The sequence below is a fragment of the Antechinus flavipes genome, chromosome 2 (genome assembly GCF_016432865.1).
Source record: "Antechinus flavipes isolate AdamAnt ecotype Samford, QLD, Australia chromosome 2, AdamAnt_v2, whole genome shotgun sequence".
NCBI lineage: Eukaryota > Metazoa > Chordata > Mammalia > Dasyuromorphia > Dasyuridae > Antechinus > Antechinus flavipes.
This window is the reverse complement of record NC_067399.1, coordinates 638,241,570-638,254,939: the sequence shown is the minus strand read 5'-3', so window position 1 is coordinate 638,254,939 and position 13,370 is coordinate 638,241,570. Positions and strand designations below refer to the sequence as shown.

Sequence of the window (13,370 nt, the reverse complement as noted above, 5' to 3'; positions counted from 1 at the left end):
GCCAAGGAGAGGCAGCAGGGCCCGGGGGGACCACACACGGGCCGCTCTCTGCCCCTGCAGACACCGTCCCCTGCGCGTGCTGCATCGCCGCGGTCCGGGCTCACAGGCCCAGAGCTCCCCGGCCGCTCCCCCGGCCCCCTCTAGCGCCCAGGGCCCGGGCAGGCTCCACACGGGGCCTTTTCCTCGATGCCCCCGGCTGCGTGCCTGCTGCCCGGGCCGTGTCCCATCTAGTTATAACTGTCCAGCTGTCCCCTAGGGCCATCTTTGCCCCCCGGGGCTTCAACAACGCCTGAAGCTTTTCTGTGGTTCAGTCCACAGGGACCCCACGGGGAACAGGATCCCGGGCTGGTCTGCCATTTCCTTCTGGCTCCTTTCACAGACGAGGCAGCGTGAGGAGCCTTGCTGGTTCCAGGTTGCCCTGCCTGATGCCGGCAAACCTCAGTGAGCGAGTGATGGGCCGCCCTGAAAACTGCCGCAGGCCTGGGCCGCGCGCATCCCCCGCCGGGGAGGCCAGCCCTTGCCACCCAGCCCCGGGGCTCACCATCTCCCCTTCGAGGGCGTTGATGATAACCGGGAGGTAGGACTCCATGATCTCCTTGCACTTAGACACCCAGTCGGCTTCAGGAAGCATCTCGCACTCCTTCTCCAGGTAACTCTCAATTTCGGCCTGGGACAAGGAGACAGGACAGCAAGGCCTGAGATGGGCTCCCAGCCATCCCCCGTGTGTGTGTGGGGGGGGGGGGGGGCGCCTCCAGCTGTAATTTCCCAGGGAAAGCTCCCTTAGGGGAGCTGGCCCAAGGTGCCTGATCCCAAGGCCCTCTCAGTGCTCATCGGTCCTGGCTGGGTAGAAAGAAGGGAAACTGCCAGCAAGGCCTGTCCCTCAGGCTGGAGCCTCGCCTCCCCAGGCTTTCATCAGCCCCTCCCTCCAGCAGAAGTGAGTCACCAGGAACCAAGACAATTCCTGGTTCCTTTTGGCAGCTGGGGGAGGGGGTTGGGGAACCAAGCAGAGGGGAGGAAAAATTCTTTGTGGCAAGATGCCTTCGTTGCCCTGGTAAAGTTCTCCAAGGTCGCCCCCCCCCTTTCTCCAGAGCAGGGCCCCTCGCCCAAGAGCGGCTTACCTCGGTGCCATTTTGTTTCAGAAAGTTCTCAACTATGGTGACCACCTTCTTGCAGGCCTCACAGGGGATGGATTTCTGAAAGAGAGAGCAGAGGCGAGTCTGGTGAAGGCTTAGAATGCGGAGGCAGGTCTGAAAGCCGGGGCTGCCGCCCAACGCTCTCCGTTTCTGGGTGCCCCCCACAGAAGGCAGCGCCAGGAGGGGGCCCAGCCACGGCCTGGCAAGCAGGGGACGGCGCCCAGCACAAAGATGCTCAGGGAGTGTTTAACCGGCAGAGCCCCGGATGCCTTCAAGCAACGGGGCGCAAGGACCCGCCCAGGGGTTTGGTTCACAAAGAGCGGGACCGGTCGTCTCCGAGTCCTTTCCCATCGGGATCCCGGGATTCAGAGACGTTTAATCCAGGAGTAATTTACTAAGGAAAGAGGCACCGAGAACAGCCGCCTGGATGCCATGAAATGGATGGAGAGATGAATGAACAGACACCGCTGTCAGACCGGCCAACCTAGAGCGCACCAGTGTCGGCGCATCCAAAGCTCAGCGATTATCCAGGAAAAAAGGGGCGACTGCAGGGCCAAAAGCAGAGGACAGTTTCTTATTTCCAAGGGCTAAGGACTGGAAAGAAGGAGAAGCTGAAAGACAGGATTTTAACAGGAAATCTGGCTGAGCAAAGGAATGATGGGATTATCTTGGGGGAACGAGGGCGTGCTTGAAGGCTATGGAAATCTGGGGAAATCAGAAGCTGGTCTTTGCAAAGAGATAAGGGCCGTGGCTTAGAGGGCAAGTTCTCCTAGAGGTGAAAAACAAGGTTTGAAATGTTCCTTGGGCAGTATCAATGAGACAGACAATTAAGGAAGGCCAAAAGGACTGTCCTTTAGGGGCCAGTTGGCCTCCTTCCTTATCTGCAGCAAGGGGAAAGGCCTGGGGTGGAGGGCAAATGGCGAGAGTAACGTAAGGCTGGGGACCGGCAAAGGATGACCCGGGATAGACAAACGAGAGCGGGAAGGGGCAAGAGGCCAAGATGGAGTAGACTGAGCTGATTTGAGAATATAAGGGGAAAAGAGTCAGAGCAGGAGGAACACTCCTTTAGGCACTAAAGGGATATTGCCCAGAGTCAAGATGATGGCAAAGAACAGATTTGGAAGGAACGAGGCATAAGGAGAAAGTTATTATCAGAGGAGAGGGGGAGAAGGGGCCGTGTGATTATCCAGGTGTGGGGCTGAGGGGGAGTAGGGGAGCCATGAGACTGGGGGACTGGGGAGTTTGAGAAGAACATCCATGTGGGGAAATGCCCTAGTAAGGAAGGACAGGAGTTCAGGAGGACAATTCTGAGGCAGGTTATTCTGAGGGAATCCTGAGGAAAGAGGGAGAGAAAAGAATGACCTGGGAGCCAGTGAACCACATCCACAGAGACTGGATGGAGGCAACATTGAATTAAATGAGTTTCTCTAACAGGATTTTTGCCTGGGAATTCTAATTTGCCGGGTGCGATGTGATGGACTTGGCTGTTTCCAGATTCATGCCATGACCGAGGGCCTCTGGGTGTGGCTAAGGCAGGGTCGGAGGGTTTGACCCGTTCCTGTACAAGTGAGCAACTGCAGAGCAAGCTCAGGAACCCTTCTGCTGCCGCCCAGAGTCAGCTGGAGCCAAAACCTAAAGCACATCTCCCAAGACTCCATCTCCCAAGACTCTCTTTCTGCAGAAGTTATTAGAAGAATTGGGGAAATTAGAATTCTGTGCCCCCAGATGCAGAAGGCAGGACTGCGCAGAGCTGGCTTTAACTCTTCTCTCCTGTCCCTGAATCCCCCTTCTACCCCAGATGGGCTTTTGCTGGTAAAAGACAATGTCAGCCTGGTTAAGGGAAGGCCCGTCATCTCTGTAGGGGCAAAGCTTGGCTTGGGGCCCCAAAAAGCAGGGAAGGATGCTGGGCGGGTAGAAATGAGCTAATGACCTCAAAAGATCTCCCAGTCTACAACCTAGAATCTCAGGCAGATACTTTTGTACCACACAAAAGCGAAAAGAAGGAACATTGTTAAGTTCAAAACCAAAAGCAGATTAAAAACTAAAACTGAAAATGATTATTTCCTAAATTAACCCGATTTATGATTGTTTAGAAAAGCAGGTGGAATCCTGGCAATTCCATCTGTCCTGATCTGCCAAGGGACAGATGACACACTTGTATCACCACAGAAGGACCTCCTTGCCCCCAGCCGGGCTCGAGATACCATTTCAGTCTGGAAGCTACTCTGCCCCGATCTACACCCGTACAACCCAAGCCACCCGACGCTCCACAAACACTCACCACCGTGGGCTTGCTCCAGACCTCCTGCCGGCAGTGCCTGAGAGCTCCACACTCGGAGGCCGTCTTCAGGTCCCGGCACCAGACCCCGGGACCCTTTGCACAGTCTTCCTTTTGGAACACAGCGCCAGCCAGGGCTAAAAAAGAGGGGGGGGGGGGGCACACTCAGAAACGATAAACTCTCCCACCCACGAGGCTGCCCTGGCCCGAGCTCAGCGTTTCCTCGGCAGCAGCGGGCCAGGACCCACCGCCTAGGCCCTCACGCTCGGCTCGCTTCTTGAAAGAAGGCCCATGGCCCCGACCAACCGGGTTTTAAGCCGTGCAAGGCATGAGATCACAGATCACTGGACAAACTCCTTGCCACTGGAAATCCCCTTGAACTGTCTCAATTTTCTGAGTCTTGAAAGAACATTCCCACTAGAAATCTACCACCTTGTTAAAAGAAACTCCATGAAAAACTTGCTTTAAGGCATCCTCCCGATACCTCTTTCTTTTCCTTCTCTAGAACAATAGCACCAGTCATTGCTGTATCGAACCCAGAAGGCAGAAAGTTCCAGGCTAGCTAAGGGACAACACCAACTCCCTTTCTACAAGGGTAAATCATCTGAGTTTTTCAGTTGAAAACGAGAAAAGGGGAAGCGCCAAGAAACAGGCTGGAGGCGGACACTAGGAGCATGTGACCTACCACCCACCGGAGTCGGGCCGAGGGGCACCTGGAGCCCTCCCTCCCGGGTCAGTTCAACCCCTTCCTGCCTCAGCAGCCTGCAGACAGCAAGATGCTCAGATATGAGAAACTGGAGACAAGCCAGTTTTGAACAGCTTATCCACAATCTACTGTCCAGAACAATAATTAAATGAATGGACAAATGTCTTCTTGCAGAAGCTGAAGATGGTTTCAACTCAGAAGGCATCTGAACACTAAAGATTGCCAGTGTCCAGAGGCTGTGAAAGAGGCTAAGGGGAAAACGAAAGCTTTCCATGACTGCTCCTACTCAGGAAGGGTCCAAGCCCATAAAATGTTGTTTTGGAGATTTATCAGAAGTCACATAGTGGATTTTCTTCTTTTTTTTATAAATAGCTATTAATTTTTTTTAATGTAAAGGGTTTTCAACAATTGCCCTTGGAAATCTTGTGTTCCATTTTTTTCTCCCTCCTTTCCCCTCCCCTAGATAGCAAGCAATCCAATATAAGCATGTGCATAAATTTTCTTTCTTAAAGCAATACACTGGGGTTTCTGTAACCTCATCATAATTTTAGGTAGACTAGGATGAAATTTTCACCAATTTATGGTTTAAAGAGTTCTGTGGTATCCAGTTTTTATGTTGTCATGGTTATGTACAGCATTTAGGGCAGCTAAGTGGTGCAGAGGATAGGAGCACTCAGGAAGAACTGAGTTCAAATCCAGCCTCAACACTTAGCTGTGACTCTGGGCAAGTTCCTTAACCCTGTTTGCCTCAGTTTCCTCATCTGTAAAATGAGCTGGAGAAGGAAATGGCAAACCACCCCAATATCTCTGCTAAGAAATCCCCAGATGGAGTGACCAAGAATTGGACATGACAGAATTAAACGAGCTTAAAATTAAGGGGGAATGATTAAGAAAGGTTTCTTCAGGTCAGCCTTGAGGAAGGTTTAAGGAAGCCAGGAGCCAGAGGGATGACAGAATGTTCCTGTGAGCACGCTCGAGACCAGGAACGCACTCTCTTGTGGGGCGAACAGCAGAATCAGAGGGACCTCAAGTCTTAAGAGAGCTTTGAATCTCAGACAGGGTTTTCTTCTGGACACTGGCATCTTATGAAAGGTTGTGAAGGCGTCTCCTCCCTCCCCCACCTCCAGTTCAAGCCTCCTGAAAGGAAACAGCGTCCCAAGTCACAAGTGCTGGTGGGCAGGCTCATCGGCCAAACAAGCAAGGCTATTTTATGAGAGGGTGACGTAAGACTAGATTACTATAACGATCTAGACATCAAATGAATTTTCAAATTGTTCCCATTACTCATTTAATGTCTCCTTGATCAAACCTGTTACTTACAGCACCCCCTCCCCCCAAGCTTAGGATTACTTTGGATTAGAACCTTATTGTTGGGAGGGAGGAGCAAAGAAAAGGAAAAGAACACAAAAGAGCTCTCCCACCCCCCAACCCCACCTCAGGAAGAAGATATTCCAAATGGTTTATGGGCAGCAGCTCCACATTATAGAAACATTATAAAATGGCAAGTGGGTTCCCATGTTTTTTATCTCAGTGAGGTTATAATCTGCTACAACAAAACTACTCCCAGCCCTGAAGGGGAGTCTAAGGGAGAGCTATCAGTACCTGAGCCTAGGGGGCGTGGGGAGTGGGAGGGCTGGAGAGCTCCGGATCAGGTGCTAGGCTTTAGGGGCTGTGATGTAAGCAATAGATGAAGTGCCAGAAAATGTCTCTTTATATACAAACCTCCTTACTTCTATCCCCCAAGTTGCTCATTTCCATTCTCTAGACCAACGGTTCCACATAAGTGTTCCACAGCGTGGACCGGACAATGCAGTAGTCTCTGAAACCCTCACAAATTCAACATTTTTATTTCTAAATATGCTAAGCATTTATAAATATAACCCACATACAAAAAAAAAAAAAAAAAACAGATCCTCAATAAGTTTTATTGGTATAAAGATAATGAGTAAGGTTTGAGAAGCCCTGCTCTAGATGAATATGGTAAAGAGGAGGAAAAACATCACCATAAAACATTTAAGGCAGATATTCCTTATACCGGGTCTGACTTTGCAAGGAGTATTGAAAAGGTAAAAGTTCTCCCCAGTGAAAGCACTGAGTCCTATCAGTACAGAGAAAATCGCCAAGTTCTGGATTCTGAAGACCAAGAGTACAGTCAACATACTAATGCTTTTTAGAAACAAAAGCACCGCCCGTGGAAGGCTCCCCACCAAATGGGGAGGGGACGCGAGAAAAACCATTTCAATTCCCTTCAGATCAGCTACACTACTCAGCGCCACATTAATGGTCCCCTAAAGATCAGCCACAAATGAGCAAATGCACTGCAGCTAACAAACGATGGGCTTGCACACACACACACACACTTAGGGCCCAAGGCAGCGCCTGCCACACAGTGGGTGCTTAGTATTTACTGAGAGACTGACTTATAGGGATGTGGGGTGCAAGGTGACCCAGGTTAGGAAGGATGATGGCAACTTCCACAAATGGGGGATCCAGAAGATGGGAGGTGAGGATAACATAATAAATCTACAGAGCATCTACTAAACCCTCCCTCCCTGCTCATCCAGTGGCTCTCACCCCGAAGTAGTTAGCTCACTGCCCCCGGTCAGCGCCTTCCATCCTACACTGTGAGTGTCACACGGTGCTATGGGATTCCTCAAGAGGAAGGTGATCAGGACCAGCAGTGTCGGCGTGAAGGGGCCCACCAGCAACTGGCCTTGGCAAGGCTGGACCTGGGAGGCGGGAGAGTTCTAGTCCGAGGGGACTCTGAGAACGGTGGGCTTCTCAATGGAGGGGAGGGGAACTATAATGGGTTCAGTTTGGGACATGCTGCATTTAAGTGTCTTCCAGAATACTCTGAGATATTTAACAGGCTGGAGACCAGCAGAGAGCTTAGGGCTAGATGGGTAGACTCAACGGCAGAGAGACTAACTGAATCACCAAGTGAAATCTCCAAGAAGATGCCAAATCTTGGCATTTCTGCCTCTAACATCCCGCTTGCATTCGTCTCCTGGTCTCATTCTGCTTCTCAGATTTGTTAAGAGAGCAAACACTGGCCAAATGAGAAAGAGGGGGTCAGGAAACCTGGGTCCCAGTCCTGGCTCAGACACTTAACTATGAACTTCCCCGCAATACAATTATGAATTTCCCCGAATTTCCCCATCTATAAAATGACTGGGGTAAGTAAATAAGATTGTGCTTCCATATAAGGAAAGGCTGTAATAGCCAATAAATCTGGGGTCAAGTTAACACTGATTAAAGCTAATCTAGATAAGTCCTTTATCTAAATTCTGAACAACAGGATTATAGGCTGGTCTACTAAATGTAACTGAAAATCTCATTTTGATTCCTGATTAGAAAAGAAACATCACCTGATGTAAACTGCAGACAATCTCCATTAGAATTAAGAAAGTCTATTATGCTCCTTTATCTTAAGACACAGCCTTTGACCCAGAACTCCAAGGGCCGAGTCCACGCCCCAGGGAAGAAGACTTTTAAAAGCCCCTATTTTACAGCTGCCAAGAACCACCCATTGATCGGGGAATTGGTGAATGAGCTGTGGTGCAAGAAGGTAATGGAACAGGTGCTGTGACCAGTGACACTGAAAGACAAATGGCAAGAAACAGAAGTCTTCTGTGAATGGCGCAAAGTGAATGCGCACAGAAGCTGCTAGTGCAGAAGTGCTTGGCCGGGTGGGTCTGGAGCTCAGTTCAAATCCTGCCTCAGACACGATTAGCAGAGTATGAGCTTCTTACTGAACTGACCCGTCTGCCTCAGTTTCCTCATGGTTTTTGTGAGGATTAAATGAAATTTCTGCAAAGCGCTCAGCACACTGGATTGTAAGCAACCTTAAAGGGAGGCGCAGTGGATAGTGCCAGACTGGCATCGGGAGAATCTTCTTCCCGACCTGAGGTCTAGCCTCAGATACTAACTGTGTGACCCTGGCAAAGTCACTTCAGCCTGCTTGATTCCGTTTCCTCATCTGCAAAATGAGCTGAAGGAAATGGCAAAGCACTCCAGGATCAGAGTCAGACAACACTGAAAATACAACTGAACAATGATTATTTCCCTCAGCAATATAAATGGAAACACAACAAAATTAAAACCGAAAAACTTAAAGCAGCAGCAGTTAGCTTCCAAAGATACTGAACTAGCTCCAGAGGGCCAACCAACCATCTTTTTAATCTAGATTATAATCTGCTGATTTTTACACAAATCCCCAGCACAATATCCTCTCACATGATTTAATGTCCAGACTTTGCCAAACAAAAAAATGCACTCAGGAAAAACTCGAGCCCCATCTAATCTCAAAACTCTTCTCCCAATGAAAATAGAGTGTAAGTTTTTTAAACAACAGTTTTATTATTTTTTAAATTTCATTTTTATTGTATCAAAATATAATGAACAAGTAATTAAAGTCTGGGGGAAAAACAGCGTCACCTCTTCCTCCCTCCCCTCAAAAGAATTCAGGTTAGTATGTCCAAATTCATAGACTCAATCTGTGACTGTAGAAGCCATTCATTAAGCATTGTGCAATACCCCAGGAAAGCCAGGCCTGAGAAGCCTAATTCTCCAGGGAGTAGAGAGGAGAGTTGGGGAAGAGTCAGGTTCCCGAGGGGGTGGGGAGAGCCTTAGAACAGTAGCAATGGTGACACACCCTTTCAGGGAGTGCTTAGGGACAACAGCTCTTGCCCCAGCTCCCTCCAGAGCTTGCAGAAGACAGGAGATGAGCTGGAGAACAGGGGGTATTCCTGAATTGCAAAAATTCTAGTTATTAACTGTGGAAATTCTAGTTAAGTAGCAGAAATTCTGCTGGTACTGCGCGGGCACTTAATACATGCGGACTGATTAGGCGTTTTGCAGCACAGAGGGACTAAAGCCTGCATGTGGAAATCTGCCCCTCAGACTGATTAATTAAAAGCAGAGCTCGGGCCTTCGAGCAGGGAGTAGGGGGTTTGTGGGCTCTCCCTATTTACTGCAGTCACAAGTGGGGGAGAACCCGGGGGCTATCCCACCCCACCAAGGCCTGACCAGCACTATGAGCTGCTATAATGGAACGGTCACAATGCCATTCCCTGGAAGCAAACGAGGCCTGGGACTGGGAGGATCACGCCGGGAGGCTGGCAAAGAGACACTGTCAACACTTTTCATAAGCCCCCTAACATGGCAATTCCAGCCACACACACCAAGGCCAGGGCTTAGGCTGGGCTCAGGAACTTGGCCTTTTAAACACTTTTTAGAAAGTCGGAGTCCGACACAAAGGGGTCTCTCTGCGATCCTATGGACAGTTTTCATTTAGGCGACTATCCTTGTCCTTCCTTCTCTGAGGCCCAGGACCCCAGGGAGGGGCCCGGGACATGCAGGTGAGTCCCACTGAAGTGAAGGAGGGAGGGAGGGCGGGGCAAGGTCACCGGCCTCACTTTTCCCTCCAGAGCCTTCTGGGTCCAGTGGCCAGAGACAGATGAGGACGCCCCGAGGAGGTCCTGGATGCCCGGGGAGACCTTGGCCTTTTATGTACAAGTGAACCCTCCAAAAGGCACGAGGTCGCCTCGGGGGCAGACACTGAGATAAGGGGCCAAGGAAAGGCTTCCTGGGATTCCAGGAGGCAAAGGAGAGGGATTGGGGGAGGGGGGAAGACTGGGAGAGGAGGAGAGTCCCTGCAAATGCATGGGGGAGGGGTTCATCTTGTTGGAGGCATAGCAAGGAGGGCAGCTGTCTCCGGCTGCAGACGAAGATAGGAAGGGTGGAAACTAAAGGGTTTTTAAAGGGAAAAAAGAGAATTTCCTATTTGATCCTGGCAAAAACGTACAGGGAGCTGCTACAGCCAGGTCACAGGTCAGACAAGCACTTTAAAGCTAACCTGACCACTGAGTGGAATGGAGAAGAGTGGGAAGATGGGGCAGAGAGGCTGTGGCCTAATAATGTCTAAATGGCAGTGGGTCGGCCTCTGTCTCCGTCGGTCTCTCCCTCTGGAACACATCACAATTACAAACATCTTCCACACACAGTCAGACCTAAATTATAAAAATGTCAGTTGCTCATGGGTAGGCTAAGTCAATATAATAAAAATGAGAGTTTTACCTAAACTTATTTATTGAGTGTCATGCCAAACTACCCAAATTATTTTATAGAGCTAGAAAAAAATAAAATTCATCTAGAAAAACAAAGTCAAGAATAACAAGGGAATTAATTTTTTTTATACTTTGAAAACTAAAGCTATATCAGAACGTGAACTAATTATAAAATGGTAATCATCAAAACTACCTGGTCTTGGCTAAGAAATAAAGTGGTGGATCAATGTAATAGTTGATTTTCACAAGACAGTAATTAATATATGTGATCATTGTAACCTAGTGCTACATAAAACCCCAAAGACCCTAGCCTCTCACTCTTGTCAAAACCTGCTGAGAAAACTGGAATACAGCAGAAACGAGGTGAAAACCAGCATCTCGCACTATACCAAGGTAAGGTCCAAATGGGTACATGTTGGCATAAAGGATGCCATAAGCAAACTTGCTCATATAAGAGCAAAGAATAATCTACCTGTAAGATTTATGGAGAAGAGATAGAGAGCATTATGAAATGAAATATCTCAACACTTTTATACAAACAAAACCAAAGTGATCAAAATTATAAGAAAAGCGGAAAGCTGAGAAATAATCTATTCTTCCCAACAAGTATTAGATAAAAGCCTCATTTCCAAGATAATAGAGAACTGAGTCAAATTTATAAGAAAATAAGCCATTTCCCAATTGATAAATGGTCAAAGGATATGGACAGTTCAAATGAAGAAATCAAAGATATCTAACTATAGGAAGAAATGTTCTACGTCACTTTTGAGTAGAGAATAGCAAAAACTCTGAGGTGCCACCTCACACCTTTCGGGTTGGCTATGACAGAAAAGGAAAATAATGAATAATTGGAAAAGATAGAGGACAACAGGGATACTAAGGCACTGCTGGTAGAACTGTAAACTGATCCAACCATTCTGGAGAGCAATTTTGCACTATGCCCAAAGGGCAACCAAACTGTGCATACTCTGATCCAACAATACCACTACTGGGTCTGTATCTCAAAGAAATCACAAAAAAAGGTAAAGGACCAACGTGTACAAAAAAATTCATAGCGGCACTTTTTGAGGTAGTAAAGAATTAGAAATTGAAGCGCTGTCCATCAATTGGTGAATGGGTAAACAAGTGGGATATATGAAGATAATGGAATGACTGCAATAAGAAATGATGAGGCAGATTAAAAAAAAAACCTACAAAGATCTATATGAACTGATGCTAAGTGAAATGAGTAGAACACAGGAGTACATTATGCTGAGTAGGAGTTTATTCAACCATGAATGACTCAGCTCTTCTCAGCAATACAATGAATGATCCAAGACAATTAGAAAGGATTCATGCTACCCACAAAGAACTAATGGACTCTGAATACAGATTGAAGCACATTCTTTTCAAATTATTTTTTCATATTTTTTTCCTTTTGTCTGTTTCTTCTTTCAGAACTATGACTAATACAGAAATGTTCTAATCAACATCAAATTGCTTACCATTTTAACAAGGAGAGGAGAAAGGGGGAAAAAATCTTTAAATATAATTGGAAATAATCTCCACAGCACCTGTGGAGATGGCCTTCTCAAAGAGTTTCTCCACAAAAGGAAAGAAAGATACATAGGCATGATAAGTAGCCAGATTCAATAGATTTCTAAGGAGAATACATCTTTGATGGTTAACCCATTACAGCTGTCTGCCAAGTTTTGCCATTCCAGGACTGAATCATGTACATAAAGCTTTACCAAACCTTTTAGCACACATTTCAGGAAATATGCACTAGGGGGTGCCTGTATTTTAGGAAATGTGTGCTACAACCCCTGCAGACTATTCAGTGCACTGGTAAAGATGCCCTAAGAAGCAGAGCAATGCAGGTGGCTGCCCAGGTGAAGCTTCACTCCAAAAAGCAGAAAGCTGCTACAAAGCCGTGATTAATGAGGGCCCAAAGGACCGTACATTCCACAGGGGAGCTCATCACCTCTCAGTTCACCCAGCGGTGGTGGCCACAGTAGCGTCTCTGCCCTCTGTGATGCAATCCCAAGGGAAGCTCCCTTGCCCCACGAGCACAGGGCCCAGTGCAGGCAGCCCAGACCCCTGCCGGAACAAAGAGTCAGACCCTGAAGATCTGTGGCAGGCAGGAGCCAAGAGCTGGCCCTGCCTTCCTGTCCCCTGGCACATCGGCAACAACAGCCACACTGAAGGGATCAAAGGCTCAGCCCTCACCTCCGTCCCTTTTGCTCTCTGGCCCAAGTTTTAACCTCCCTCTTCTGTCCTCTCACAGGCAGGTGCGGGGCAGGGGACAGTTTTCACTGACTGCACATTTCAAACAGTGTGGCACAAGCCTCAGAGGCCAGTTTTAAGAAACTTATAAAAAATTCCTTGCAAGAAACACTCCAAAGGGAACGGGATGCTTTATAAACAAGAGGCTCCAGTCCCTGGAGGTCTTCAGAGGCCTCAGTGATGCTGGCAAGGGGACAAATGTTCAGGCAATGGCTGCAGGACAGGCAGCCGGCATGGCAGCACAGAAAGAACTGGATCTTCAGTCAGGAAACCTGGGCTGGCAAACTTTGTGGTTATATACAAATTGTTTTTTTGTTCCAACAGAATAAGCTGAAAGCTGGAACCGTTTCATTGCTGACTTTGGATCCCAACAGTCCCTGGCACTCAGTAGGCATTTGTTAAATGCTCTTGTGCCCATCACTATCACTTTAGCTCTGGGCCTCAGTTTCCTCATCTGTAACAATGAGTTATGTTTAACCAGAGCATTTAAGACTTAAGGAAGTCCCTGCCAATTTGAAACAAGTTAGACCCTAGGGGACAGACACACAAGTATACACAGAACTTTTGAATGTTACTTTATATAGATTCATATTACCTGCTTGTCAAGATGGAGAAAGGTAACTGGGACGGGAGGATAAATTTTACCCTGACTTCTTATGAATACAAGGGGGATAAATGATAGGCCTAGTGACTACTGAAAGGAATGGAAGGGAAAATATTATTTTCATAAGACCTCTAAGTAAAAAGCGGAACAGATTTATAATTAATAACTCATAGCACAATCTCTTCAATTAGTCCACTCAGCCATATTATTCTCCAATCCAACAAAAACATCTGATAATCAGCATTAGTCAGGTGACAAAAACGGAGATAAGCTTCAAAGCCTCCTCAGACATACTCATCTGGGAACACCGATCCAG

The 13,370-nt window shown here is 47.8% G+C and overlaps 1 protein-coding gene across 1 annotated transcript in view; it reads right to left on the bottom strand.

The window, feature by feature from the left end:
- Nucleotides 1-13,370, bottom strand: part of PSAP (prosaposin) — a 32,641-nt gene that overhangs the window by 12,920 nt on the left and 6,351 nt on the right. The window contains exons 2-4 of the mRNA XM_051982194.1: nucleotides 3,415-3,548; nucleotides 1,119-1,193; nucleotides 542-667 (exon numbers count right to left, since the gene is read on the bottom strand). Coding sequence (XP_051838154.1) covers nucleotides 542-667; nucleotides 1,119-1,193; nucleotides 3,415-3,548 — 335 coding nt within the window. The remainder of the gene's footprint in view (nucleotides 1-541; nucleotides 668-1,118; nucleotides 1,194-3,414; nucleotides 3,549-13,370) is intronic.